The 27,886-nt window shown below is 38.2% G+C and overlaps 2 protein-coding genes across 2 annotated transcripts in view; one reads left to right on the forward strand and one right to left on the reverse strand.

Annotated features, from left to right (window-relative positions):
• Positions 1-14,191, forward strand: part of LOC132125019 (junctophilin-3-like) — a 32,523-nt gene extending 18,332 nt beyond the window's left edge. The window contains exons 3-5 of the mRNA XM_059536223.1: positions 7,162-7,286; positions 8,980-9,947; positions 13,767-14,191. Of these exons, the coding sequence (XP_059392206.1) occupies positions 7,162-7,286; positions 8,980-9,947; positions 13,767-13,847 (1,174 nt within the window). The 3' untranslated portion in view covers positions 13,848-14,191. The remainder of the gene's footprint in view (positions 1-7,161; positions 7,287-8,979; positions 9,948-13,766) is intronic.
• Positions 14,192-20,372: 6,181 nt separating this feature from the next.
• Positions 20,373-26,901, reverse strand: klhdc4 (kelch domain containing 4). Its single transcript, XM_059535949.1, has 12 exons — positions 26,687-26,901; positions 26,497-26,588; positions 26,341-26,419; positions 25,835-25,933; positions 25,482-25,618; positions 24,202-24,294; positions 23,758-23,920; positions 22,743-22,821; positions 22,392-22,600; positions 21,900-22,308; positions 21,424-21,546; positions 20,373-20,810 (listed from the first exon to the last, which is right to left on the reverse strand). Exons 1-12 carry the CDS (start codon positions 26,783-26,785, stop codon positions 20,638-20,640), a joined length of 1,755 nt encoding a protein of 584 aa, XP_059391932.1. The 5' UTR covers positions 26,786-26,901; the 3' UTR covers positions 20,373-20,637.
• Positions 26,902-27,886: the final 985 nt, after the last annotated feature.

Genomic DNA, 27,886 nt, shown 5'->3' on the forward strand with positions numbered 1-27,886 from the left:
GGACTGGGGCAAGAGCTTTGAATTGCGAATATTAGCATACATTAGCTCTATTTATGTCAAAAGTGCAAGAAAAATCTTGTTTTCCATTATATATGCTGTTTCAGGAGACTGGAAGATCCATCTTTTTAAATTGATAGATCAGTTGTACTGTAGGTTGTGGATGTGTGAATTTGAGCTTAAAAAAGAACAGAGGGTGTTCAGATCATTTAGCAAAGACACGAGAGTAGGAGAATGTGAATGAGAGGCAGGGCTCTGCGTGCATGAAAGAACCGATGGGAGGTGCCTGCACGTGTCTGAGTGTCGAGAGGCAGGACGGAAGAAAAAAAGAGTGAGAATCTGTGTTAGCGTCAGGGAGAGATGAGAGCGTTTACACGTGGATTTGTGTTAAATGAATGTGTTAAAGGGGAAGTTCACACACATGACAATTCATTTGATCCAAAATGCTGAAACAAAACCCTTACGATATACTTTCTTCAGCGGAATACAAAGTACATTTTTGAAAATATCCTGGCTACTATTGTTTTATATATATATATATATATATATATACAGTATAATGAAAGTGAATGGAGATTGGCGAAGACACCTTAAAAAAGCAATACAAAGGAGAGGAAAATGAGTGAATAACTTAATTAGAATCAGCACCTCCAAATCCGAGGCCATGGTCCTCAGTCGGAAAAGGGTGGCTTGCCCACTTCAGGTTGGTGGAGAGTTCCTGCCTCAAGTGGAGGAGTTTAAGTATCTTGGGGTCTTGTTCACGAGTGAGGGAAGGATGGAACGGGAGATTGACAGACGGATCGGTGCAGCTTCTGCAGTAATGCGGTCGATGTACCGGTCTGTCGTGGTGAAGAAAGAGCTGAGCCGCAAGGCGAAGCTCTCGATTTACCGGTCAATCTACGTTCCTACTCTCACCTATGGTCATGAGCTTTGGGTCATGACCGAAAGGACAAGATCCCGGATACAGGCGGCCGAAATGTGCTTTCTCCGCAGGGTGGCGGGGCGATCCCTTAGAGATAGGGTGAGAAGCTCAGTCACCCGGGAGGAGCTCAGAGTAGAGCCGCTGCTCCTCCACATCGAGAGGGGTCAGCTGAGGTGGCTCGGGCATCTGTTCCGGATGCCTCCTGGACGCCTTCCCGGGAAGGTGTTCCGGGCACATCCCACTGGGAGGAGACCCCGGGGGAGACCTAGGACACGCTGGAGAGACTATGTCTCCCGGCTGGCCTGGGAACGCCTCGGTGTCCCCCCAGAAGAGCTGGAGGAAGTGTCTAGGGAGAGGGAAGTCTGGGGTTCTCTGCTTAGACTGCTGCCCCCGCGACCCGGCCCCGGATAAGCGGTAGAAGATGGATGGATGGATGGAACTTAATTTTCCCTACTTGCCATTTTCCATATTTAACTGAAATTTTCTAACATTTAAATTAAGCGAATATTATCATTTTAAACATTACTTTGCCCAGTGACGCATGAAGAAGAAACCTAATTCAAGATATATACTACTGTGTTTATTAAGATTGATTTGTTTTTTGTTAATGTTTCAACAAAGAGATATTATTACAATTACTGTTTCCTACTTCAGTATATTTTAATGTAATTTATTCCTGTGATTAAAGCTGAATTTTCTGCATTCATGCTCCAGTCTTCGTTGTCACATGATCCTTCAAAAATCATTCTAAAATGCTGATTTACTGAAAGTAAATTTCAAGATTCTCTGAAAGTAAAAAGCAAAAAAAAAACTTCATTTATTTGAAATAGAAATCTTTTGGAATAATGTAAATGTTTTCCTATTATTTTCTTACAATTTAATGCATCCTTGCCAAATAAAAGGTTTTGTTTGTTTAAAAAAATTATTAATTAAAAAAAAATCTTCCCAAAACTTTCAACAGAAAACTTTTAACTGAAAAACAATATATATATAAATATATATATATATATATATATATATATATATATATATATATATATATATATATATATATATATATATATATATATATATATATATATATATATATAAACATTTTCATTATATGGAAAAGAGCAGCCTGGATATTCTTCAGAAAGTTCACCATTTGTGTTCTGCATGAAAAATTAAGTAATTCGGGTCAGGAAAAACACAACAGTGAAACAACGACATAAATAAATGAATATTTAATTTGTGGCTGAACTATCCCTTTAACTATATTGAGTTAGACAGACTTGCTGTAAAACAATGTTTAGTCTCTGTTTCCATCAGAAAGTGTGTAGAAACATTGCTATCGTTCAGCAGTATATAAATAGAGCGGCAACCAGCACAGCTCGACCCGATCTCACAGCACCTGGATCAGTGTGTGTGTATGTGTGTGTGTGTGTGTGTGTGTGTGACGATACACACAACGTTTAGAGGCCCTATATTAGTGAATGGATGGTTTCTCACATCTAGCCCTCACTCTGACTGTACTCTTAACACCTCCAGAAGCATCCCACAATCCTCCTCTCATTCTCCTCTGTTATCTAATTGTTTGTCCTTTTTATACCCCACGCCATCTTATTCTCTCCCTCACTTTCTCTCCTCTGCCGTTGCCAGGACAACCGGCAAGGCACGGGTTGAATGCAATCCTAAGATCTCTTCATCCGACCTACCTCGCCGTATCTCACCATCTCTGTCTCTCACACACACTCGAATGCTCTCGCACCCACATGTTCTGACCACACTACACGCTACAACCCCATTTAAACCTTCTCATGTTAAAACACTCACACACACATGCACTTGGATTGGCTGGCTGGGTGAAGACAGCCTGGAGCAGAAAAGAGGATAGTGCAATCGATGAGCATTGACATGCAATACTGCACCAAGACAGCCACTGCACAAACAAGGAGAGAGAATGAGACCTGGGGAAAAAGTTCAGTGAGAAAGGCAGAGCATCATCTTACCTGGGGTTCATACGGTTCATTTGCATGAATATTCTGCCTAGAAGTCTGTTGAAACATAACATAACATGTTTATAAAAATACTGAAAATAAGTCATTTTGTTACATTTTCCAGCAAAAATAATATTGTAATATTTTAAAAATATTTTTAAATAACATTTAACAATATATGAACAATTGTAAATCATACAATTTGAAATAAATGCCTAACTTAACCACTAATCAATAAAATAAATAAAATTGAATCATGAATATTTTGTTTTAATGTTTATTCAATCAATAAAATGTAATAATATTTAAATATTAATGGTTTCATATTTTTAATATTATTTTCATTAGTACAATTTTAGTGACTAATTTAATGTATTAATTTACTTCTAATAACTACTTATAAACTTTAACTACCAACAAAAAATATTACAAATTAAATTAAAACTACTACATACTTTAATTTATACAAATTTATTGAAATTAATCCATTTCAAAATAATTGACTTAAACAACTACTAATAAACTTCATTTAAAACTAAATAAAATCAAACTAATAATACATTTAGAATATTATTTGGCCAATAATTTGTCTCAATAAGTAATATTTTCCTATCATGTTATCTTGTTTTCTACTTACTGGTAATTTCTTACAGCACACAATCCAGCTACCATGCCAGCATGATGCTGTGCATCATCATCATGCAAAGTCGAAATCTCGATCGCACACAGGTAAAACAGATGGATGTGATGAATGGGAATCACACATTAAAAGGCGAGGTTGTGAACACTAGCTCTCTTTTATTGTCTCAGACACAGACCACATTGATTTCCTCAGTGAATTATTTAGCAGCCAAAGCAAGCACTGTTGCCTGTTCTTACAGTTCCAGATGGGAAACACTGAACAATACTTGTGTATTGTAGAGGATAATTGTAACAATTTGGGGGCTTTTGATTATTTATTCAGAAAATGTTTAGCCTTAAAAAATAATTCCCTCAAACACAACAGGCATTAGAGTAAGTTTCAATAAACCGTTTTGCAACCACTTGACAGAATGTGATATTTACATTCGAACGTGGTTATTTAAACTGCAGTAAAGTTGGTTTTCGGATTACAAATTAGAGTCTTGGCAAGTTTACGGAGTTGAAACAAGTGAGAATTACAGTGTCAGAAAGGCATGACTCTGTGGAGTCCCGAGAGCATCTCTCAGAGCGAGGGTGTGTGACTGCTGTGTAATTGTTTGCCTTCAGCCTGTATTTATTGTCAACCCTTGGATAATCGTAGTGTCAGGATCTTGGTAGGCGATGAAGCATGTGCCTTATAAATTTAATGACCAGATTGTTCATTGGCTAAACCATATGCTCGTGTGCGTTTTGCTATGGTCTGCTTCATAGAGCAAGGTTTTCCCAGTTAAAGCTGAAAAACCAATCACCATCCATTTAATGTGCTAGTACTATAATGGTGTAGACCTACATTATGGTATACTTTTTGCAATAGGATTACATAAATTTCAATGTAAATGTTCATGTAATGTGATATATTTTTGAATAAAAATAGATTGGCCTATTCCAATAACAATAATCTGTGGAACCTGATCAAATATTGATTAAATTATGTCAAGTTTGTGTTATGAACTAGAATGGAGCCAGAACTTGAATGAGAGAAAAACCATGCTTAAATATCTGGAAAAATAAAAACCTTTCAGAGAGAAAAAAAAGAAAGTTATTACATTTTGATTTAAAATGTCAGTTCACCCAAAAATGAAAATTCTGTCATTAATTACTCACCCTCATGTCGTTCCTGTAAGGCCTTTTTTCATCTTCGGAACACAAATTAGGATATTTTTAGGGCTGCAACTAACGATTATTTTGATAATCGATTAATCTGTCGATTATTTTTACGATTAATCGATTAATCGGTTTATGTACTTATATTTTAGTTTTTCCCATTTTTTCCCCAAGTAAATTATTAGTAAATGGTCTTTATCCTTCAGCATAGATTTTTAAGAGATTTTAACCATTTTGCACTGTCATATCCTAATCAAAAATATACCTGGAGTTGTTTTATTGTGTTAGTAATCCTTTGTCGAACTCTTCTGCAATCAGAACACTGACCCATACTCTAGCAAATTTCACAAGGAGATTTAAAATAATGTTTTCACCATGGCAGTCCTTAGAGCTCCTGAAGTAGTTTAACATCCCGAACAAAGCTTATTAAGGAATCTTTCAGAACATATTTTCACGAAGAATAAGGATAAAACAGAATAAAATTGCAGTGCATTGTATTTTATTATTTACTGGGAAACAGCTTTATAGCTTATGCTGTGAAATTGTAAACAATCCTTCGAATAAAGTGCCAGTGACATGAAACCTGAATGGAACTCACAATTTAAAGTAAAATCCATCAGAAGGTTGTCCAGAAAAAAAAAAATTGGACAGTCACACACAAAAAACCTGCTGTGTGAAAAAGAGCAGTGAATACTTAGAAAAAAAAAAAAAAAAAAAAGTGCATTTCAAATATCTTTAAACAGTTACCTCTCTCATTCAGTCATAATTAGGCTGCACGACTGAATTTTGAACTGGTAAACGACAAACTGACCACAGAACATGTTTGTAAAGCTTTAAATGTTAACTGTTAAAAAGCAATGTTATCAGCTTTTACGACTAAACATTTGCAAACAACATTGTACTGGAGAATCTGCACAAATAAAAGTCTTAGGGGCCGTTCACATATCGTGCCTAAAACGCGTGGAAAACGCTAGGCGCGCCGCTTTCTCCTTCTTTCCAAAGCGCTCGGGCAGAAGCGCCCCTGAGGCGTCTGCCTTTGATAAGCAACCATGACGTGCTCTCTCCTTGAAGACGCGGAAATTTCAGCAAAGGATAAATGGATTTGCAGCTCAAAAAATCACTTGCAGTAGCTCTGCTACTAAATTTATTTCAAAATGGAAATCCATATACAACTATGATCAGCTGTTCCTTTCATCTTGACTGAGCTTTTAACGTTGTTACGGGAAAGGATGAAGCTGATTGGTTAGTTCTTGTCACATGACCCGCGATGCGCTTGCAGCATTCTGAAAAGTTGAGATGTTTTTAACTCGATGCGGTGCGGGGTTGGAAATAACGAACTTGAGCGCGCAAAAGACGCGATATGTGAACGTCCCCTTAAACAGTTCAGTAGTGCAGAGTTTACAGGTTACTCTTCTTTTTTGAAGGCTCAAAGTAAAGTACTCCCAGTCTCCCACATCCCGCTAAATGCTGCAGAGACGCTGTTCGGGAAGCACGTGACATAAAACGAGGCCAGCTATTGGCTATTCGCTACTTCTCCGTATGTACTGGCTGAGTAAAACCTCCGATGGCTCATTACTGCCACACTTTGGTCACCGCAGATTTGAAATATGCACGAAATGAGCCGCTTACGGCAAATAAAAGTTATTTAGCAACGAATCGATGACTAAATTAGTTGACAACTATTTTAATAATCGATTTTTATCGATTAAATCGATTCGTTGTTTCAGCTCTAGATATTTTTGATGAAATCCGAGGTTTTTTTTTACGCTGCATAGACAGCAACGCAACTGACACATTCAAGGCCCAGAAAGATACAAAGGACATCGGTAAAATAGTCCATGTGATATCAGTTGTTCAACCTTAATTTTATGACTCTATCACAATACTTTGAAAAGCATGTTGAAGACTGACTCAAAATAGAAGATATTGTTGATTAAAGTTAGTTATTTTTGTTTTCTTTGCACACAAAATGTATTCTTGAAGCTTAATAAAACTAAGGTTGAGACACTGATGTCACATGGACTATTTTAACAATGTCCTTACTACCTTTCTGGGCTTTGAACATGTTAGTTGTATTGCTGTCTATACAGGGTCAGAAAGCTCTCGGATTTCATCAAAAATATCTTCATTTGTGGTCCAAAGATGAACAAAGTTCTTAAAGGTTTGGAACAACATCAGGGTAATTAATGACAGAATTTAATTTTTTGGATGAACTATCCCTTTAAGATTAAAGATGTGCATCGATTATTCATTTACAATTAGATCAGTAACTTTAAATATCCTTGGTCTTATTGTGATAAATAAACATCAGAAAAGATTAAAATAAAATATTTACAATTTTGTCTAGAAGTATATATACTGTGTATATAAATTGCACACTTCACCTTAAATGCAAGACCACAAGCCATGTCCTTTTCTAACTGCCCTGTCTTTCTCTCCACATTTCAACATCTTTGTCCTGGACCGGTACGTCCACAGGACAGCTCACGCCAGGGGGAAAGCCGATGCCGCGATGACAGCAGCGCAGAAAGCCCAGGAAGAGTGCAGGCTGGCCCGGATCACCGCCAAAGAGTTTTCTCCCTCTTTCCAGCACAGAGGAAACAGTGAGTGCAACCAGCCGAGTCTGGAGACTAAAAATAACAGGGGCTTCAAACTGTTTGACAGTGTGACTAAGCTTTCCAGTTAGCTGTTAATGCTAAATATTCCAATAAGTTAACTTTGAAAACACTGTCCTGCATCATTTGAAAAGGTGCTAATATTTTCCATTGATTCTCAAAAAGACAAGCACGATTTAGCGCTGATCATTTCATGCCAGCACTAGCAATCAGTCAGAGGTAGATTTGTATAAGTGTGTGTGTAATAGCTCAGGAGAAGAATGGCAGAGTGTTGGTGAAAGCGTCTGTGTGTGTGAGTGTAGGTGCCAGATGGGTTCAGGACTGTAGGGGTTGATGCCCCTACTGGGACATGCGGGGGGGAATGAGTGATAGAAGAGGCAATAAGAAGATGAGGGGAGGTCAGCGCTGACCTTTCCGACAAACCCACGCGGAGCTAGCCAACATACACAATGAAATGTATGCATGCACACACAAAACCCACACACACATATTCACACCACCCACATACATAAACTCACATACTGTATAGGCAGTCACACTATCGGTCACTTTCACACCCCCACACATCTGCAAGAATTTATACACTCTCAGATCGCATCCCATCACAAAACACCCCTTTACAAGAGAGCTATAAGCACTCACGCTGTGCTGGATCAGTGTATGCGACCTCCTGGAAGGGTTGATATTTCTAAATGATAATGTTATGCCATGTGATGACCTTAGAAATGTTAGAAAAAAAACTTGGTTGTGATGTGATGACTTGCAACAGATTTCTAAATGATGTTTACAGTTGGAGTACAAGCCTTTATGAGGTTAAGTTGAAAGTTATGTACTTACGGGTGCATAGGGATGTGCGCCTGTAGCGCAAACAGACTTGAAAATCTTCGGGTCTCATTAGCTGAGCTGATTAGAGCAGCCATGGTGCTGACTCTGGAAAGCTTTGATAAGTTATACTGTATCAAGCTTACCAGGAACGGCCCATGTGCTTCAAGCATTCAACGGTTGTATGGGGAAAACTCACCCAAAAATGTAAATTCTGTTATGATTAACTCACTCATATGTTGTTTTAAATCTGCTAGCCAAATTTTTTTTTTGTAGAACACAGGAAGAGAATTCCTAAAGAATCTTCTTGCAGCTGTTTCCTATATTTCTACATTTTAAATAGTGACCAAAACTCAAATAAAGACCATAACAAATCGTTAGGGATGTACCAGTATTAAAATCCTGATAAATATGTTAAGCTACCAAACATGATTTGCATTTTTGAACTGGCGCACCACTTTTGGTTTAGTGTCAATGACGTCAAACTTAACATGGCACACCAACATAAACCCAAAGTAATACAGAATGAAAATTTTATTCATAATGGCAATTGTGACTATCCCAGAACATAGCGCACGAGTCATATGGGAAAAAAGTTGCACTAAAAAGAACAGTTATGTAACTATGCATGTACTGTACAAATAAGAATTTTATTTAGGTCTGCTTAAAATAATTTCTGTATAATCTTAATTATATACATTTTTGTATTTATTTATTATGTCCTGAAGACAGATGGAGGCTTATGCAAGGGCATGTTCCCATCCCATACACCCCCTTTGCAGAAAGAAGTACAACAATTAAAGTGTGTGGCATGGCTACATATTTTAAAATTAAAACTTGTCTCTCTGTCTCCGAGTAGGAGTGGAGTGCCAGCGACCCAAACAGCAGAATTCGAGCGAGAACGATGTGGAAGTTATCTCTAGTGGGACCGCGGATAGCACTGAGCTCTATATGAAGGGCTCCACACCCCCAGACCTTACCCCAGATGTGAGCCCCTCTCCCAGTCGGCCCTCCACGCCTCCCCGAAGCCCGACCACCAAATCTACCCACCGCACCAAAAGCGCCCGCTTTCTTCGACAAACTGCAGTGGACGAAGAGCGTGGAGGAACACAAGAGATCCAGGTGCTGATCGAGGGGAGAGGTGGTGGTGGTTCAGGTGGAGGTGGAGAGTACCTGAGGGCTAACAGTTGGAGCGAGGACAAGCGTCCCTCCCGTGGGGGCAGTAGTAAAGGTGGTAGTCGGGGGAGCAGCCGTTCCACAACTCCTTCAGTGCAAGACGAGGTACGGGTTGGAACGGCACGGGCCAACGGCCACAAACACTCCTCCAATCATAAGCCTCGAGACCACAGCTCCTCGAATCACAAAACCCAACGGGAAAGGAGGTCAGAGAGACCCTCATCTTCCTGGACATCTCAACGGGTACATGGAGACAGTTTGGCTCATTCCCGTCTCTTAGAGCAGGATGAGGAAAAACTGAGCAATTACGAAATGGAGATGAGGCCGTTGCAGCCAATGGACTCCCATAACTCCCAAAAGCCCTGTGGGCATGGGGAGGAGTGGCACAGTAACTCAGAGGCCCGTGGACATACACAGCGACGGGGTAAAAATCGTGACCGGGAACAGGATGTCCGGGAAGCCTCAGGGCCCAGGGACGCCCAGGGGGGGCCGGCTCTGGACTCAGTGCAAAAGTTGGACAGTCTACGAGTGGGGGAAAAGCTAGAGGCTCGGCCCCTCCGTAGGGACCTCACACTCTCACCCCCACAGAAATCCCCACCTATTGCACTACAGCACGACGATGAGAATCACTCTCAGCTCAAAGTGAACTCGGTAAGTGAACATGCACTACACAGAAGACAGGAATAGTTTCCCCAAAATTGAAAGTTTTGGTATCATTTACTTAACCTCATGTAAGTCCAAACTCGCATGACTTACTTTCTTAACTTCAGCACAAAAAGAGAAATAAGAAAGACTTACATACATTTACAATAAAATACATTTACAGTAAAACTTTAAAAAGGATGCCAAACACCATAAAACTCTGCAAGATAGTGGCCCTCCAGGTTCAAGATTGGACATCCCTACAGGTTTTGGAAAAACGTGAGGTGACTAAATGGCAACCAAATCTTAATTTCCAGGTGAACATTTGCTTAACTTAAGTAATAAATTCAAACAGTGGCATCGTTACAGGTAGAAATTTGGGACTGTTCTAAGGGAGGGAGAGGGGGCCCAAACGTGATTACTACCAAGGGGGCATGAGACAATATGCTGTTCAAGGGGCCCAGAAACCATAGCGGTGCCCCTAATTTTAAACATACTTCACGACTTTAACATTTCAGTAAACATTTTGTCCAATAAAACATTTGAATGTTGAATCATAAAATCCAATTACAGAATTTCAAATAGATCAAATACATTTCTAATCGACTGCAAATGCACCAGGTGTTTTAGTATGCATCGGTGCCTGAGAGCCCATGAGTATAAAGAATAACCTCCACAAACACAGTGTAGGTGTTTGGAGTCCCGAGGGAATACAGGACCTGACAACAGCCCGTGACACACAACCCGGACACATATCCACTCTTTAAACTGGCCCCTTCCACTGCCTAGCGGCCCTACGATCTCTTGCTGCACTGAGAACACCTTGGTAACAGCAAATTGGCAATGTGACTCCTTCCACAAAGCAGCTTTGCATTGGCTGTCCCACACTCTGTTGCTAGGGAACAGCTTATGCCTTGCTCGGGTTGTGGCCAATCAAGTGACAAGAGTGAGTCCTAGGAAGGAGGGGGTTTATGTTTGTAGCTGCAGAGAGGCAAGCAATGCAGCAGACTTGTGTAAGACAGGACAGGTTAACATGAAACATAAACACATCCACACAACAGCTAGCCCCGATTACGCTTTCAATGTTTTTAACAACATTTATGCATCCCGGAGATATCTAAACAACTGATTAGTTTAGCACATGAGGAGGAAGAACAGGCCCTACACAACTCTCTGACTCTACAATAAAACAACTGTGGAGAACAAAATGTGTTTGCTCAACAGGAAAATGCACTAAATATGACTCTATGAGATACGCTTGTCCTAATTCATTGTGCAAAATCAGCGCTCACGGCGTCTTCATATCACTACAGTGTCCGGTTCGCTTGTCACAGCCTAATTTCATGCCTCACATGTGTCTTGCATGTGCAGCCCGCGTGTCCCTCTGCTCAATGGTTGTAAACATTGTCTAAGACACACTTACATGAGCCCATCAATTAAAAAGTGCGCTAGATAAACCTGGCTCTTTGGAAATACGTTGGTCCTTACGAGGGCTGGCACAATGCAGTGCAGACTCTCATTTCCATTGAGATAATACCGTATCTCTTGTGAGCCGAGGGGAATGGAATAATCATGCAGCTTTCTTTAAACATGCACTGTAGAGTGCAAATGTGTTTTGCAGTGAATCTAGGACTTTAGCATATTGACTGCTTAATACACTGTGGAGCAAATTCAGATAACAGTTGCGCAATTTTAGCATGTCATACTTCAGTGCAAAGTCACTCAGCAGGTGCAAAACATGCTAGAATATTGGCATGGGTATTTTAGCCATTGTCATCCTGTATCAGCGCAAACATGCCTCCTTTCAGTGCAAATGTGACAGAATGGAGAAAAAAACCTTGGGAGAAACCAGGCTCAGTTGGGGGGCCAGTTCTCCTCTGACCAGACGAAACCAGTAGTTACATTTACATTTACATTTATTCATTTAGCTGACGCTTTTATCCAAAGCGACTTACAATTGCTATGTATGTCAGAGGTCGCACGCCTCTGGAGCAACTAGGGGTTAAGTGTCTTGCTCAGGGACACACTGGCGTTTCACAGTGGATTTGAACCCGGGTCTCTCACACCACAGGCATGCGTCTTGTCCACTGCGCTAACACCACCGTTCAATAGTTCAATTCCAGGCTGCAGCAAAGTCAGATTGTGCAGAAGAATCATCTGTTTCTTGTGGTCTTGTCCTGGTGGTCATCTGAGACAAGGTCTTTACAGGGGATCTGTATCTGGGGCTCTAGTTGTCCTGGTCTCCGCTCTCTTTCAGGGCAATAGAGGTCCTTTCTAGGTGCTGATCCACCATCTGGTCTGGATACGTACTGGATCCAGGTGACTGCAGTGACCCTCTGATCTGGATACAGACTGGATCTGGTGGCTACGTTGACCTCGGAATAAGAGAGAAACAGACTAATATTAGCGTAGATGCCATTCTTCTAATGATGTAGCAAGTACATCGGGTGTTATGGGATGTGTTCCCGGTTCCGGTTTACCTAATTAATGCAGAACGTAGCGGATGTAGAGGATTATAATGTAAAAGGAGCTCATTCAAATACTGAGGTGCTAAACCATTCAGGGCTTTATAAGTAATAAGCAATATTTTAAAATCTATACGATGCACAGGGTAGTAGAGTACACTTTTGGCATTTTAAAGAGCCAGTTTGTGTGCCTAGACTGAAGTAATGCTGTACTATCCCAGGAAAGCTGCGTAACTCCAAAACATAGCATTATTGTCACAAACAATTTGTTCCATACTGACTGCCCAAGGCTGGATGATTGTGATAGCTCATACATGTAAGGTCTGTAACTTTTGCTGTAATTATGTGTTGGATAATGCCAAAGTACACTTAGATTTGTATGAATACAATGTGAGTGCCATACATTTCATAATCAACATAGTATGCGCTTACTGTACTTGCAAAGACTGATTTTCAAGTTCAGTATTTTTTGCACTAATTAGTTTGTCCACAAGATACCAACAACAAACTACTGGAGATGGCAATGACAACTGCAGCTACTAGTTCAGAAGAGTACAGTAAAGCAATAAGCCCCAAGAAGCCATGGTCTACAGTACATTTCTAACAGCTAAGGGAAGATGTTAGGCCCGACGTGAAGCAGAGTGCCTAAAACCTCCTTGGCTGTTATAAATTCACTGTAAACCATGGCTCCACAGGGGATGTTGCTTTGTAACCCACTATACACTATGTACTAGTTCACTATGTACTCAACTATGTAGTGTATGAATGATATAAGGTTATTTTGTCTGATAGCCCTTCCCCCTTCATTTTGTAATTAAAACTGCGACAGTTGAGTGCATGAAGTGTTCAACATTCCATACTTCATTTTTTGGAGGTATTTAAAGTGCAGTAAAGTGTAATTTTGGGGGGTAAAATGTAAAGTTTTTCATTTTGGAATCATCAGTGTGAACACACTACTCACACTATTTATACTATAAAGCGTTATAGAATAGTGCATAAATACGAGATTTGGGACACGCCTTAAGTGATTAGTTTGCCAAATACTTACCTAGTACACCAAGTGATTAGTTTGAAAAAAAAAATATATATATATATATAAATAAATAATAGTCGACATACATCATACAGCAATTTTGTAATATTTCTAATCAGGCAATAAAATGAATACCCTTTAAAGCAACACTATGTAAATTTGTACGGATTTTTTGACACGTTTGCACTCTTACCTGATTTTCATAATTTATTTTAGTGAATCAAGTTCCAAAACAATATAACATGCAAATAAGCGCTATTAATTTTTTGTGAAATGCACACTGTATAAACAAATACTGACCTTGCTCTTTTTTTCTTTCTCGCTCAACAGGGCTCCAACTCTATTCTGGTAGTCATGGTGATTTTGCTCAACATTGGAGTCGCCATTTTGTTTGTCCATTTTTTTATTTAAACTCTGCATTGCCTATCAACTCCTCTTGTCCAGCTACACTATTATCAAATCAATACTAGTGTCATCACAACTGATCTGGTTCCGGCCCTTTTTTTTTAAACAAACGACCAGTGTACTTCTATTGAAGTTACAGCACGTCAATACGAGGACTGAGGAAGGCAATGACACAAAACTGGGCTCAGCAGTCCTGTCTGCTTTTCTGTCTCCAAAGAGCTCGTTTTGATTTCTTTCTTTTTCTTTTTTTAATCTGAAATAGTTACATGCACCCTTTTGAACTTCTAGTTTTATCCTATGTATTCATTCACTCATTAATCCTGTTATAAATTGATATACTTGTTTCTCTTTTTCATATTCCTTACTTGCCTTTTTCTTGACAATGCTGGTGGCTTTTTTCGGTTTTCGTTTGGTTTGTATTTGGGTGTTGGACTCATTTGAGCGGTGGCTTTGGTGAGGGAGGGTGTGCAAGGTGGCGTAAGGGTGAAGGGCGACCACCATCAACATCTTTTCGGGTGACGGCAGCGTTACACAGCTATGATGTCAACAGGTTCAAAGTGATGGGAAACGGCCCCTGTCTAACCCCACCCGCCTCCCTCGCGCACCTCTCCTAAGCATTGCTTATGTTTCTCCATGTCCTCGTTTTTGTCACTCATTGGAATAACACGCCTCTCATTTCCAATACACCTCCACTTTCCTTCTTTGTGGTACGTCAACTACCAGCAGACTCCAGAATGTCATGGTGGGCCTGAAATGAGAATTAAAGACACTTCTTAATTACAATGGACCTAAAACAAATCTATAAAGCTTTTTGATGTCTAAACACCTTCGAATTTGCCTAAAAATGTTGCGTATGTCTAAAAGAAGTCGGCTAAACAAGCACAACCAAAGTGGGTTAGTCAAAGTTCAAGTCTGGTAATCACAAAGACACAGCGCCACCAGCGTTATAGCATCTGCAACATTTGCACTCTGTGAGTCTGCAAATGAAGTCTCTGTTGAATCTGACCCATATGCATTTGGAAAAATTCCCAGATCCAAAAGTTCTACGATCTGAAAGGGCTTCATCATTAATCTTGGTCCAAATGAAACTTGGAAAAAAAAAAATTCAGCAGAATAAATCATAACACAGTTCGACTCATTTATCTTTTCATAAACAGGTCCTGGCTGCATATAAGATTATACACTGTACATTCAACACGACATAGCATGGGTTTGATCTTTGGATGCACTTTCCTAAATTGAGCTTTTTTGCAGCATTATATGTTATTTAAACTTTGTTTGAATGTTGTATGAGGGCTAGCACATGACATTCTGTGAGGTCATCATCATTACAGCGCCCCCTTACTCTCTTTGATGAAATCACAAGTACGTGCGGCACCTGCCGACCTCACCATGCACACCTGAAAGCCACATTCTGCGCGAGATGCTGGCGTTCCCGACCAGACATTCAAGAGACTGTTAACGTTTTTTTTTCCTATTGCTGCTTTCAAAAACAAATATTTATTTAATAAAAGAAAAAAAAAACTTTTTTAGCTATTTGCAAGACGTCTGAAAAATGCCGACTGCCTTGTTTTTGTAAAAGTAAAAGAAAACAAAAAACAAAGTTGCATGCTAACGTATGTTTTAGTTTTGTATAGATGACCTTATTGGGGAAAAAACGTATGGAAAAGTGTGCTAGTAAGTTTTGGATGCAGCATAAAAACTGCCAAATTTAATTTGGACTTGTTCAACACATTCTAATGCGAATTTATAAGATATTGTACGAATTGGTGATTTTGTATGGATCTTACTTGTACGAAAACATACCATTTGTAGGTAAAATTTAACCATGAGAACGAACCTCAAAGAAGAGTAACAGTCGTACAAATGAGATTGTACAAATTCGCCACCAATTTGCCCAGATACTTACAAACTGTTGTGTGTTGAAAACTATTCTTTTATTGGCCAACGCCATGATACATAGTGAAACAGATCTGATCGGGTTTGCCAATGATGAACCCGTGGTCCGAGTGCTGGTCTTGGCATCCAGCGGCCTTTCCACTCCAAAATCTGAGACGAAACTAAAACGAGTAAAACAAACAATCAAAGAGAGGTGTTTTGTTTATTTTTTTATAGCCAGCTAACAGAACACAGAGACTGAGATGTTTTTATAGCATGTGTGTATGGGCTTGTACTTTCCCCCTTGAGTCTGTCCTCCTGGCAATGATTCATTCACAGTTTGTATACTCTCTCTATCCCTCTTTCTCGCCCACTTTCCTTCCTTCCACATATTTCTCCCGTTTCTCTATCCAGCAAAAAAAAGGACAACAACAAAATGAAATGTACAAATAACAACTATGCTGATGTAAAGGAACGCAAGCTGGGGGCCCAAATGTATGGAGTCATACATTTGCTCAACTCGAGTCCCTTGGTTGGGTCCGAGAAATTTGCAAACTTGCTGTGATACCACAACGGCTGTGTGTGACGGGGATGGTGGGATTCCAAAGGGTCTTTAAAGCAGGAAGTTGCTGCAGTTGACCCACTCCGCCAGCTCTTGTACCGTTTGACCTGGATGTATCAGTCACCCTATGCGCCTATAGCATGCCCAAGCATGCCCAGTTCTTTTATCTCTCTCTCTTCCTCTATCATTCAGTTCTTTACTTTTCCTGGGGGTCTGTTTCTTTTTGAGTTATATGGAGAAAATAATGAAAGTGTTTGAAAGTAAGCTCTTGTGTTGTGGTTATTGAGTCCGTTTTTGTTTTTTGACCTTTCTTTCTCCGTATGTTCCAAAAGTAACATGTTGTCACATTTTGATACATTTACAGAAGATAAAAATCATATTGCGGATCCCAACCCCCACTCACCAAATATAACAAATTAAATTAAATCACAAAATAACGGGAAGTCATGTTTTACCCCCAAATAATGAATTAATAAATAAACTTCAAATAAAAAAATTAAAAAAACAATTTCTGTATATTTGTAAAAAGACTAAAAATATATATATTACAAAAAATAAATAATTTGTTGATGGTGGTGATGAGGGGTGTGCTTAGCAATGCAAATAATACAATGCAAATAATAATAATAATAATAATAATAATAGTTCTAAAATAGTCACAAAAAATATTTGTATTTTATTTTAATTGTAACCTATTTCTAAAATTTGATTCGGTTTGTACCTTTACTTTGATTTTAATTGAAAAAAATATTTGTATTACAGTATTTTTTACAATAATAAAGTAAAATAAATATTGTAATACAGTACAGTTTTTATAATGTATTATAATTCTATAATAGATGCATTATAGTAATGACAATTTTACATAAAAAAAAGTAATAGTCCTTTATTTTCTTTCAATAGGCTAATTCTTATTTTTTCCTTTTGATTTTGGGGTAAAATACAGCCGTTTTTTCACTCTTTGTATTAAATTAAGTTTGAGGGAAAGTGATAGAAGATTCCCTGTGCATAAGATTGCAAATGAAAACAGAAAAACAGGTGATGCATGAGATTTCCCCAGTGAGAGTGTGCCATCACTATAGCAACCTTCATATAGAATTGTTCTCAATCAGGTGTGACCAAAAAAATATGGTTGTGGCCTTTCTCTCTGCACACATTACACATATGAGAATTCTTATTCTGAAGGGGGGGGGGAAAACAGCACTGTCAAGACATCCTCCACAAACATGTCAAAAATGTAAATGAATCTTCTTGATGGATTCAGAGTAAAAGAAAAAAACAAAAAACAATTTGCAATAGTCTGCAAGGGCACAAGGCCAATTCATTTCATCTTCAATTCTCTCTCTTGTCCTTGTTTTGTCTCTTTCTCTCACTTTCATCCTTGTCCTCTCCTGTAGAAACGAACCCCATATCATCCCTTCTGTTCTCACATCACTGAAGCTTGAGACTGCTTACAAATAACCGTAAAGATCCCCATAACTGACACGAGAAGATTTGCACCAGATTCACCGAGACATCTGTGCAAAACCTCTCAATCTTAAAAGAATAGTTTGCCTGATTCTGTCATTATTTACTCACCTTCATGGCACACAGTCACAAAAACAAACTATGTTACTTAAGTTAATTAAACATTAAAAAAAAAAAAAAAAACGGTCTTGAGGCCTTGTGTTTTTTTCCCCATTCCACTGCCCACAAGTCTTGCATTTTTCAGAGCGTGCTCTTGTATTGTTGTCATGTCCACTTATTAAAAGCAATTCTTATTAAGCGTCTTAGTAGTTCGGGCTTAGCTCATCATAAGCGATCCAGCTTCTGGAGTTAATAATGTACATACATACGCAGGTGCAGGTTGAGATCTTTTGGTATGCTTCTTATTTACAATACAGGACAGTTCTTATTTAAGGTTTATTTTTTTCTATTTTTCTAGCGAGATCTGGCAACACTAATGAGTCGAGACGTGCCTTTGAATTTTAATGACATTACACCAGTGTACTTCCTTTGACCCTACTGGGCATCGGTGGCATTTTTACATGACCGCCTCGGTCTCCCCTCCACCAAAACTGTGGGTGACCGACTGTTTGGTGGACGTCTGCTAGGAAGTTAAGCCAATTTTGTCTGAGATTACTGTAACTGAATCACTGAGTTGAGTTCAGCCTTGTCCCAGCACTAGAAGAGGATTATGGGTGATTTCTTTAAATCTATTGGTAAGACGGAAGTCAAGACGGAAAAAAAGAGCTCTCAAAACGACCCGTAACATAGGGCCTAGGCAAAGCTCACAAAAACATTTCCAGGACACCTCAAATCAAAACAGGATTTTGCATAAAGAAAATTAGACCCAATTATTAAAGGGATAATTCACCCCAAAATTAAATGAAGTCATTATTTACTCATAATTGTGTTGATTTAATGCCGTATTCGAGACTTGCCTTATATTCAAAGTGTTCTACATGTATATTTGATTTGATCTGAAATAAACTAATATAAAAATTTTTTATCAAATATCCTGACCTTAAGCTTATCTAATTTTTTCCAGATGTGTTTTTAAACACATTATTCTTACATTTATTCAAGAGATTTTCATCATTCTGTCATTCAGTGACATGTAATACAATGTTACACTGTAATACAATTATTTTGTTTAAAACAACAGATTATAGGCAGAGCAACAAAAATGACCATGATTTTGAAATGTACAAGCTAATTTTAATTAATGGAAATATTTTGCATTTACAGTAATGAGTAAAAAATGTGCTAGTAAAATCATTGCTGTATTGAACTCATTTTATATATAAAATATGACAATGTAAGAATTTTAAAACGGTAATAATGAGATTTTTGCATTTGATAATTAATGTATTTATCATAAAGTACATGCAATATAGAAAAAATATTATATACACACTATTGGTTAGCAAGATTTTTATGTTATTTTTTAATAAGTCTCTTATCCTCACCAAATGAAGTTGAAAACAATTGTGCCAATTTTTTTTTTTAGTTTTGATTAATTTACTGTGCCCTTGCTAGCTAGCTAGCATATATATATGTTTACACACACACAAAAACTCAAAAGATTTTTGCGATATCTGCGATATCAATTCTTTCTGTAACTTCACTTTAACACCTTTAGACAGTAAAAGATCATTAAATGGCTCCATTTACAAGCCTTTTTAAACCGTGTCCAAACAAATTAGACAATGTGAGGAAGCATGTCCCCGAGCTTTAGAATTAGTCAAGCTTCAATTATGAATCATTATCTTTTATCAAACTCTCTTTCTTATTGGTTCAGAACACTAATGAGGTCATAAAGACAGCCACTAGGTAAATAAATGGAATCAATCAAGTAACGTGACCTACAAACATCTTCGAGAACTAGCAAATCTGTCCCGGTTTCTCCCTCTCACCGTCTCTCTCACACACACACACTCTTCTGATGCGTCTCTGACGACAGCAGTTCCATGTGCTTCAGGACGTCAGAGCAGGGCTGCAAAAACGGCGACTTTAGTTATTTATAAACTGTCTTTTTAAAAAGAAAGTCAGATTTGATAAAAAGATGGCTAGATAGAGAGAAAGAAAGAGGGGAGATGAGAGACAGTTGGCTGCATAATCGTAACCTCATCCATTTCTCCATCCGCGATTTATAATTCATTAGCCTCTCTTTCTACATCGCTTATTCTTCACAGCCAACAAAAAATAGGTCAATGTGAGAAGCGCCTTTCATTTAGAAACTGTGATTGCCACTTGGCCATCTGATTTAGCTTTCTTCAGCTCGAAGACAAAACTTCTTATGGAGGTCTTTCACAGAACACATCTGTTCTGATATTTGGTGCTTTGTCTCTCACGTTTAGACGAATACAGCATTTTAAAAAGCGGTGAATGTCAAAATGAGACACTGTAACTATCACTATAGTAGAGCACATCAACAGATATATAGCAGGGTTGGACATTAACTTTTTTGCTTATGCTAAATAATGAAATAATTTGATCAAATATTATGAAAAATAAATATTTAGAGTAGTAGTTAACCTAAAAATGGCTTCTGAATCCGAGTAGAAAGGGTTATGGAAAGCAAATAATTCAATTCAAATAATGAAACTACTTTGAGATTCAGCTTCTGCTATTAATAATAAAAACACATGGACAAAATAGTGAGAAAAGAGTAAGGCCGTGTTTTTAAACATTAAAGTCAGAAGAACATGCTTTCGCTTTTTTAAAACTCAAACACGCATCCATTCGCTCTCTTTTGTTCACTCTCAGAAACACACACAGCTTGCTAATATATAATGACACCATATCCATTATCTTTCTCACAAACAAACCCTTTAATTGTCTTCTCTCACTCTCACACACACACGTTAAATCTCATTCCTGATCCTCAAAGAACACCTTGGCCATGGCTTGGCCGACCTTTTGTACTTTCTTCTCTTTGGCTTCAGGACCCATGTTGGCTTGGGCCAGACCCAGCCAGTATTTCTCAGTCCGTGTTTGATAATCCGCAAGGGCTTCTCCGGGCTTTACTGGAGGATGCTCTGCATCTGATGGAGAGATACAGAGAAAATGTCAACACCTGTCCAGGTTACCGCTTCTGTTCTCTTTAAAAATCTAGAAACTTTTCGGTTCTCCTAAAAAACTTCGGCGTCATCACTTTATGTCCAAGGTAAATCCCGGGAGCTGAAGTGCTGAAATGGAGATACTCTGAACATGAAACGCCCCCTGAGTGGATGATGAGGCAACAACGTCTCTTTGTTTAGCATACTACCTAATCATAAAGCAGCCACAAGCTAAAAACGAGTGAAGTTATTACAACTGACAAGAGAAACAGGCATCTAACAATAATGAATTTAAGCGAGAAGGACCCCAAAGCAAAACACACAGCTCTGGTTGTCAAAGAGAATCAGTGGATGTTGACCGGGTTCTTGGCAGCTAAACCCTTTGTCATCTAATCATGTCTACCTCATGGACCTGACCCAAATCATGGCCTTGATCATTAAAGGAAAATGTATGCGTCCGCCCTCAAGGATGGCCTTTCAATCTCATAAATAGGCATCATTTTGAACTGTCTGAAAGTAAACATTAAACTTACTATCTCGGTACTTTTCTCCATCACATGTGTCCGAAAAGCAAAATTGGCATTTCCGAAATACACACCTTCTTCACTCTCCTCTTCGGACGACTCCTCTTCCTCGTCATCTTCTTCTGCATCACCGCCCTTTGCTTCTGCTTCTTCATCATCCTCTTCTGATTCTGATTCTTCCAGCCACTCCTGCGTCTCTGTAATAAGAATTCAGTGCTCGAGTGTGGCTTATACATTTTGGTACTGAACTATTTGCAATACAACATATAGACAGAACAATAGAATGATAGATAGATAGCGAAGCAGACAGACAAACAAACGATGGATAGAACAAACAACATAACGAAACCAACAGACAATGTTATCATCTCCAAAGATTTATAGTGGAATCAGGCTACTTTTACAACATTGCTGTGGGTTGTTTTTAAGCCTGCGGTTTAAAGTGGTCTCCCCCCCCCCCCCCCCATTACCTGTTTTTGACAGATAGATAGTGACAGACAGACAGATATTCTGAAAGCAGCTGTGAATTCTGGACTCTCTTTACACTTACTGGGGTCCATTTCCACTAGAACGTCCCACTGGTCCATCTTATGGAGGTCCAGGCTGTAGAGATCACTGAGTGTGAACTGTCGATCTCCCACCTCAAACATTCCTCCATACAAGTACAACTTGCTGTGCTTCACCGTTGCCATGGCGCTGGAGCGAGGACAGGGCTCCACCAGGGGAGCCTTTGCAGCCGCCTCCTCCTCTTCGCCATCCTCCTCCTCCTCCTCCTCACTGTCCTCCTCTGCCTGTGCAGCTGGAATCACTTCCTTGATGGTCATAACCGTTCCATCCTCGGCCACGATCTCTTTAATAATCTCAGTGGGACCTTGTGCCTCCTCTTCCTCCCCTTCAGTTTCATTCGTCTGTTCTCCCTTCTTCCCACGGCGCCTCTTCTTCTTTTCTGACTTGTTGCCCTGCCAAGAAAAAGACAATGTATATATTAAATGTTTTTTGGGCTTTATTTAGAGGCTTTACTAAATCGAAACATTACGCCAACCTTTAGCTGAGCAGGAAACCACCGGTTTTTGTTGATATCATAAAAGTAAAGGTCATTAAAAAAGTCTCCTTCCAGAGACTCATCATCTTCCTCATCACAGACGCCACCGAAGAGCAGCGCCCGGCCCCCGGGGCCCACTGCCAAAGAGAAGCCTGACCGAGGAGGGGGCTTGACTCCTGAAGGGTTCACTCGTGTCCATGTCCACTTTTCTGCAGGACAAGAGAATAAAATTAAACAAAATCTTTTTCAGACATGGACAAGAAAGTGGATTTTCAAAACAAAAAGGAGAAATGGAGAGAGACGCAGCCCACGTTAAACTAGCGATGACCGTGGAGGCCCTAATGATGGTACCTTGCTCCTCTTTGCCTTCCCTCCTCAGCAGGAACATGTCAGAATGGATGGTTCCTTTATCCACATCCTTCTTCGCTCTCTGGAAGAGAAAGGCAGCCATGACCACCTACATCTGTTTACTCTCATGGGTTTACTCAAGGACAAGCTCCTGGAAATGACACAATACCTGGTTCTCTGTATAGAGCAGTTGCAGTTGCCATCAACATGCTCTTGCAAAATGAAGCCAAGTGTAACACAGCTTAACTAATGATGGACATGTAAGGTGTGAACAGTTTTAAATCCATTACACTTTAACCTGAAATGCCACGTGTATATATATGGAGGGAGGATGTTGAGGTTTTATGTATTTTGTTACATAAGCATGCAACAAATAGTTATAGCCATATGAATTAAGCTACTCATGTGATCGGACATCAGTAGGATTCTATATAAACATGGCAAGTTGCTTAGCAACTGTACGCTAAAAAATACAAGTACCTTGACACTATCATGATTTATTGGACATAGTACTACCATGGAGTTTTTCCATGTACCATGACAATGTTTTTTTATACATGATTTAGTAGTACCACTGTATTCTTAGTATCTCTAGATCAAAAGTACTATCGTGAACTACATTAACTGAAAAAAATACAGTACAGACAGTTACATTGTGAAATATTATTACATAATAAGTAACTTAACATTTTAAAAGGTAGTTTAATCCTGTGATGGCAAAGCTGAATTTTCAGCAGCATTATTCTAGTCTTCAGTGTCACACGATCCTTCAGAAAACATTCTAATATGTGATGTGCTCAAGAAACATTTCTTATTATTAATAATGTTGAAAACTACTTAATATTTCTTGTGAAAACAATAGATTTCCACAAATGTAACATTTATACTCAATATAATATTCAAATAAATTCACATTCACTCATAGATTAATGTAAATGTAAAACCTGATGAAGTGTACATCAATAAAAAATAATAATAATAAAAAATAAAAAAAATCACAGTAATAACCAAAACGTACAGTTTTGGAGTACCCGCCGTAGATGATGACGCTGTTGCCGTCGGGAGTGGGGGTCATTTGACAGGCTGAACGGGGACAGGGGCCAGTTCCTGTGGGCTGGAGACGGCTCCATGTGAAGGTGTCCAGGTTAAAAGCGTGAATATCATTATAATAAATATAATCCCTGTAAAGCAGAGAACATATAAAAACTAAATAATTAAAGAGTATTAAATGTTTTAAATTGTATATATACATACAGATTTTATGTTCACACACACACACACATATATACACACACACATATATACACATATATGTATATGTATATATATATATATATATATATATATATATGTATATGTATATATATATATATACACACACACATATATAGCAAAAAGTATAATTTTCCTTCTAATACAGATTGAATGTTGACAGGCTGAAGTCGGGGAGCCCTGTCTGTACCTGGCGCTCTCATGGAATCCTCCAAACACAAGTAGCTGTCTTTTGCTCAGGACCATTCGATGTCCACTCCTGCCAGACGGAGCACCAGGAGCTCTGAGAGGACAAAGTGGACATATTTTCAACAAGAGGCTAGGACACCAGTCAAAAGTCAATCCTGTTAGTTTAGACATCTGTAACCTCTAATCACAGCATGACGACAAAACACAGGTGGACACGGGTCTTAAAGTCCCAGCTAAGCTCCCATAAAGACCTAACACAATTAGACTTCCGGTTCAACAAAGAATTCAGTCTTAATGAATGGTTTTGTCTTTTTCAGTGTTAATTTAGTTTAATTGAGATCCTATTATAATAATTAATATTTTGAATTATTTTTGTAATTCCTGTTTTTCTTTTAAAGTTTTAGTAATTTTGTTGTTTATTTCTTACATTTTTTATTGTAATGTGTGTGTATACACACACAAACATATATGTGATATCAAATGATTAATCGTGATTAATCACATCCAAAATAAAAGTTTGTGTACATAATATGAGTGTGTATGGTGTTTATTTATTATGAATATATAAATACAAACACATGCATGTATATATTTAAGATAATATAAGTAATATAAAACAATATTAAATACATAAAATATAATATAAATATATACATCTGTATACATGTAAACATTTACAAAATATATACTGAATGTGTGTATTTATATATACATAATAAATAAACAGTACATACACGTATTATGTAAACAAACTTATTTTAGATGCGATTAATATTTTGTTAGCATTAATATATAAAATGTATCAGTTTAGCAATTTTTGTATATTTTTATTGTTTTAGTTCACTATTGTCCTTTTCAGGAAGATATCAGCAATTTTCACAATACACTTGATTTTTGTGATGAATTTCTCTTGCTTTATCCTTGATAAAAAAAAGTTATGCTATTATATATTGTATAATGATAAAATATTACAAGAACAAACACTTTTCCTTTAGAATAGCATGCACTGAAAATTGCAGAAAATATCCATGATATTTGGATATATCTTATGCCATCTTTGATACTATAGTAGATAAACATGGTAATCATTCACACTTTTTTCAAACTATTTTGATTATATTTAGCCGTCGCTTTGCCTTCAAGTGCATTTTAAAAACTTTTGGCTTAAAAAAAGTGTGTTGGTGTCAGGATTTTAAATAAGAATGCATGTTCTTTGACTCGCAATATATCACTTGAGTATTGCACAGTCCTCAGTGAATTGTCAAAAACAACAATACTCACTTGATTTGCTCCCATGTGCGTGTCCCCAGGTGAAGCACCCACAGATCTTTATAATGATAGAACTGCTCGCCGTCAGGGGACGCAAACTCCCCTCCAAATATCCACACCTGCCCTCCACCCTGGGGAACCACCACTGCCTGCAGAGAGATGGAGAGAGAGCCACTGAAACATGCTTGAGAAATGACTTCTGTTAAGACAGTCTGACCCCTGGTGGTGAAGACTGAAATAACAGATCCAGCATTAATACAAAATCTGTTCCATCTTGTTGTTTGCACATAAGTTATAATGTTATTATATTTTGTATATTTCAAATATGAGGTTTAACCAACAAATTAAATAAGTTAAAAGAGTACCTGTTGAGCGCAGCGTCTTGGAGGAGGGTTCGGGATCTCTGCCTTCACCCAGATGTTTTTCTTAATGTTGTAGAAGAATAATTCATTGTATAGAAATGTCTGAAAGAAAGGAAACATTTAACTGACTTGAGGCTTTTTGGGAAGCACACAGTTTTTGTATCGGTGGAAACATTGACAAACTGATTAATATGTATTTACATACAGTATTTCATAGGAATATATCGACAGTATATTGATATATTATATAAATATCTATGTCAACAATACATGATATATCAATAGATCATATCCTGGTGGAAAATCCAGCTTAATTAAACTGGTAGCTGGTTTCTAGTCATTACCAAGTAGGCAATCTCTTACTAGCAACAAACCATTTATCCAAAAAAACTTACAAATGAGAAATAAAATAATAAAACAAGCTTAAGGTGTTCAGGATGGTTCTTGGAACATAATAACGGATTGGCCAGCTCCAAAACATAGCAAGATTTACCAACACGAGTACTTACTTTCTTCCCATTGAAAAACTCCCCTCCGAATAAAATCAGCTCGTCTTTTTCGGGATGCGCACACAGAGAAGCGTTCAACCTGCGGAGTGCGCGAGCTGTCAGTCAGGTGTGACAGGAACAAACACGTGACTCTCACCTGGACATGTGGACACGCACCTGGGGGACGGAGGGGAACACGGCGTCTCCAAAACCTGCGTCTTTTTCGCGTCTAGTGACTGAAATTCTGCTATTAAAGCCTCCAAATCCTCCTAATTCCATAAAATACAGAATCAAACTATGACATTCGTGTTGATTTATTGTTTATTTTAGTGCTAATGGTGGCGTCTTAAGCAATACATTCACTCACCTCCTCTCTTTTCGATCTTTTTGACACCTTCTTCTCCATTTTAGCGGCTGTTTTCTCCGCTCCTTTCAGTTTCTTTTCTTTTTTACCCTTTTTACCCATTTTGATTGTTTTAAAAGGCACAGAATGACTTAAGCGTGACAATTACAGCCACATGGAGCTTCAAATGAACTACAAGACCGACGCACAGGAATACTTCCGCGGGCAACACGTTCCTCGATGGTTTTTTTTAACAGTTCTACGCTATAGCGCCACTCGCTGGAGCGGGTGAATATTGTTGTACTGATGAAACTTCACAAACGCAACGATTTAAACATTCCTAGATTAAATTAAATTAGCATTTTTTAAATCATTGCATCAGACAGCAGGGGGCTTATGTCATACTTCTCTTGAATAATAATAATAAAGCATAACATATATCATTATTATAAATTATTGCATAAATATACCCTGGATCACAAAACCAGTCATAAGTACAGGTATATTTGTAGCAATGCATTGTTTTGGTCAAAATGATCGATTTTACTTTTATGCAAAAAATCATTAGTGTAAATATCCTACCGTAAAAATAAAACTTAATTTTTGATTATATGTGTTGCTAAGAACTTCATTCGGACAACTGTAAAGGTGAATTTCTCCATTTTTTTTTTGCACCCTTAGATTTCAGATAGTTGTATCTCAGCCAAATATGATCCTATCGTAACAAACTATACATAAATGGAAACCTTAGTTATCTTATTTATAATCTTTCAGATGATGTATACATCTCAATTAATAAAAATTAACCTTATGACTGGTTTTGTGGTCCAGAGTTACACAGACACAAACACATTGCTGTTTAGTTTGCTGACCCATAAAAGGTTGTATAAACCTCAAATCATATATAGATATGAAGCCTCTACATTCCCCTGAACAGTGTGGTATGTGTTAACAGAGTGAACTGATACGGTTTATATTCGTTTACCATCCTGACATGAAGCACTGACACCCATCCTCCTCAGAAATGTAGCTAATTAACATGCATGTCTCTAGCAACTGATGCAAAAACCTGTGGTTTGCATACCTCTTCCCATTATGGCTCAGTTACGACACTAATCATATACAATATTATACAATATATACAATATAAATACATGTTGAGAAACAAGCCATTTATCCAGTTTCATTAATACTAGCCTATATTAATAACAGAAAACAGGTAAA

This window comes from Carassius carassius, chromosome 43 (genome assembly GCF_963082965.1).
Source record: "Carassius carassius chromosome 43, fCarCar2.1, whole genome shotgun sequence".
NCBI lineage: Eukaryota > Metazoa > Chordata > Actinopteri > Cypriniformes > Cyprinidae > Carassius > Carassius carassius.